Source organism: Vombatus ursinus, unplaced genomic scaffold (assembly GCF_900497805.2).
Source record: "Vombatus ursinus unplaced genomic scaffold, bare-nosed wombat genome assembly UNPS02014841.1, whole genome shotgun sequence".
In the NCBI taxonomy this organism is placed as follows: domain Eukaryota; kingdom Metazoa; phylum Chordata; class Mammalia; order Diprotodontia; family Vombatidae; genus Vombatus; species Vombatus ursinus.
Window position 1 is genome coordinate 44157281 of NW_020954619.1, and position 2410 is coordinate 44159690.

A 2410-nucleotide genomic window follows, 5' to 3' on the forward strand; every position below is an offset into this window, starting at 1 on the left:
TGGCTAAGTGGATAGAGTAATGGACATGGAGTCAGGAAAACCAGTGTTCAAACTAGAGACAGCCACTAGCTGTGTGATCCTGGACAAGTCACTTAACTTCAGTCTACCTCAGTTTTCTCCTCTATAAAATATGGGTAATAATAACCCCTACTTCCCAGGGTTGTTGTGAGGATCAAATGAGATAATGTTTGCAAAATGCTTTGTAAATCTGAATGTACTATATAAATGCTAGCTATTATTTATAATAATTATTATTAGCAATAATAATTTTATAGTTAGAAAGGACTTTAGAGACTATACAGTTATAGCTTGGCATAGCAGAAAACACAGCAGACCTTGAATTAAATTACCTGGTTTCGAGTCTTTGCTGTGACAGTTATTAGCTGCATTAAAACTCTCTGAGCTTCAGTTTCTTCAACTATAGAAGGGGAGGGAAAAAAAAAACAACCTCCATAGTATCTACCACAAGGAACTATTTTAAGAAATATGTTTTGTAAACTTTAAAGAAATGTGAATGCTTCTTCCATCCCAGGAACAACCTTCAAAGCAACTAGGCGTCACTAAATTAGCCTTGGCTTTCCTGTGCATCTCTTATATATTGCTATAAGGCAATGAATATAGAGGTTTTTTTGTTTTGTTTTGTTTTTCTTTCAAACTCCAGTAAATTGTCATAATTCTTTAGCATTTTCCAAACCATAAAAACAAAGAAAAGGAGAAATAGGAGCATGTTTACATTTTGAAAAAAAATGTTGCAGGAACATAACTTTCATTGATACTATTCTTTTAGGGTCAAATGATTTTTTTTTAAAGAAACTTTTTTCTGCTACATTGACATTAGACAAAGACACTTTTCTTTTTCTTCTGAGTTTTTCTGATAGTACTAGTTGCAGTGTTTGAAGTGGTACCCCCTGCCACTGACCTCTGTGACTCTCTGATCAAGTCTCTTTGTTCCTGTCAGTTACCCAAGAGGAGATAATGGTGTGTCCTTTCTGTCCAGCACCCAGCTCCAGGAATAACATATTCCTCCCACAATGTGCTCACGCTAGTCTATTTTCAATATTTTGGCCAAGGGCTTTGGAAATATTCATCAGCTATCAATTCATATGGAAACAAGCATAACCCAGTGAAAATTTCACAAAAGGGTACCGGCCCCAGGGGCAATGTGGAGTGCCTCCCAGCCTCTTCAAAGAAGGTTCAAACACACCCAACCTCACCACGCTCATTGAAACCTGGGTTGAGAATATCATGGAACTGTCATTTTCTCTCCAGGCTGTGACTAATGTCCAATTTCAGAGCTGAAGCTTCTCCGCCCTCTTTGTTCAACTTCAAAGGAATTTGTGGGCAATAGGAAGGCCATATTTGGACCTCAGTCAAGATATTCCAGGGTTTTGTGTTGTGCAAGTAAACAGTTATTTTAGATGGAACCCTTTCATGGTGGTCACATGCCCCTTCAAAATAAGCAACAATCTGTGGAAATAGTAGTCTCTGTTTTGGCCAGAAAATCTCCAAATCATAAAGCTGGAACCTTAGAGGAAAGCTGGAGGCCTTCGAACATAAAATGTTAGAGCTGAAAGAGTCCTTAGAATTTAAAAGATCAGGGTTAAACAGGGACCTGAGGATACAAAATGTCAAATCTGGAAGGTCACTTAGAACTTAGACTGTCAGAGTTGAACGAGTCCTTAGAGCATAGAATACAAGGTTATAGGGGACCTTAGGAAGACAGTGACATGGACAGGAAATCTCTTGGAGAAATCATGGAGGTCAATGAGAAGCTTGCCGAAGCTTACAGTGAAGCTGCAACCAAAGAGATCAAAGTCTTTGTTAGAGCTGAGCAAAAAGAATTGACTGAAGACTTGAGCAAATCTTTCAAACAAAGTGATCTTCAAAAGCCAAGGAACTTTTAGGAAAAATGAAATGTTTTGCAAATTTAGATAAAAAAGTAAAAATAAAGAAGACATCATCCTAACTGGAGATGGGTGACAACTTTAATACTGTCTTTGTTTCCATTAAATTCTTGTACAGAAAAAAAGAGAAAATTTAGGACTTATAATTAGGACTGAGAAGGGGCTTCAGAAGACAGATCTTGCAATGTTATTATAAGAAATGATAAAAAAATGATCTTAGATCATTGGATGCTGTATTAGAGCTAGAAGGACCTTAAAAATTAGAACACCAAATGTCAGAATTGTCAGGGACCATAAACATACACTATAAAAGCCAGATGGAATATTAGAACATAGGATATGGGATGTGAGAGTTAGAAAGAACTTTACAGCATTGACCATAGACTGTCAGAAATGTATAGGATCTTAGGTCATGGGATGTCAGAGCTAGAAGAAACCTTAGAAAAGACTGTGGAAGATGGAATGACATTATGCATTATATACAAGTGCAGTCAGGAAGACCAGAA

The 2410-nt window shown here is 37.1% G+C and overlaps 1 protein-coding gene across 1 annotated transcript; it reads left to right on the forward strand.

Moving 5' to 3' along the window:
• Positions 1 to 1727: 1727 nt before the first annotated feature.
• On the forward strand, positions 1728 to 1966 carry HSCB (HscB mitochondrial iron-sulfur cluster cochaperone). The gene is given in 2 exon segments (XM_027840362.1): positions 1728 to 1884; positions 1887 to 1966. Coding segments are annotated over 2 exon segments (237 nt in total).
• The last annotated feature ends 444 nt before the right edge of the window (positions 1967 to 2410 follow it).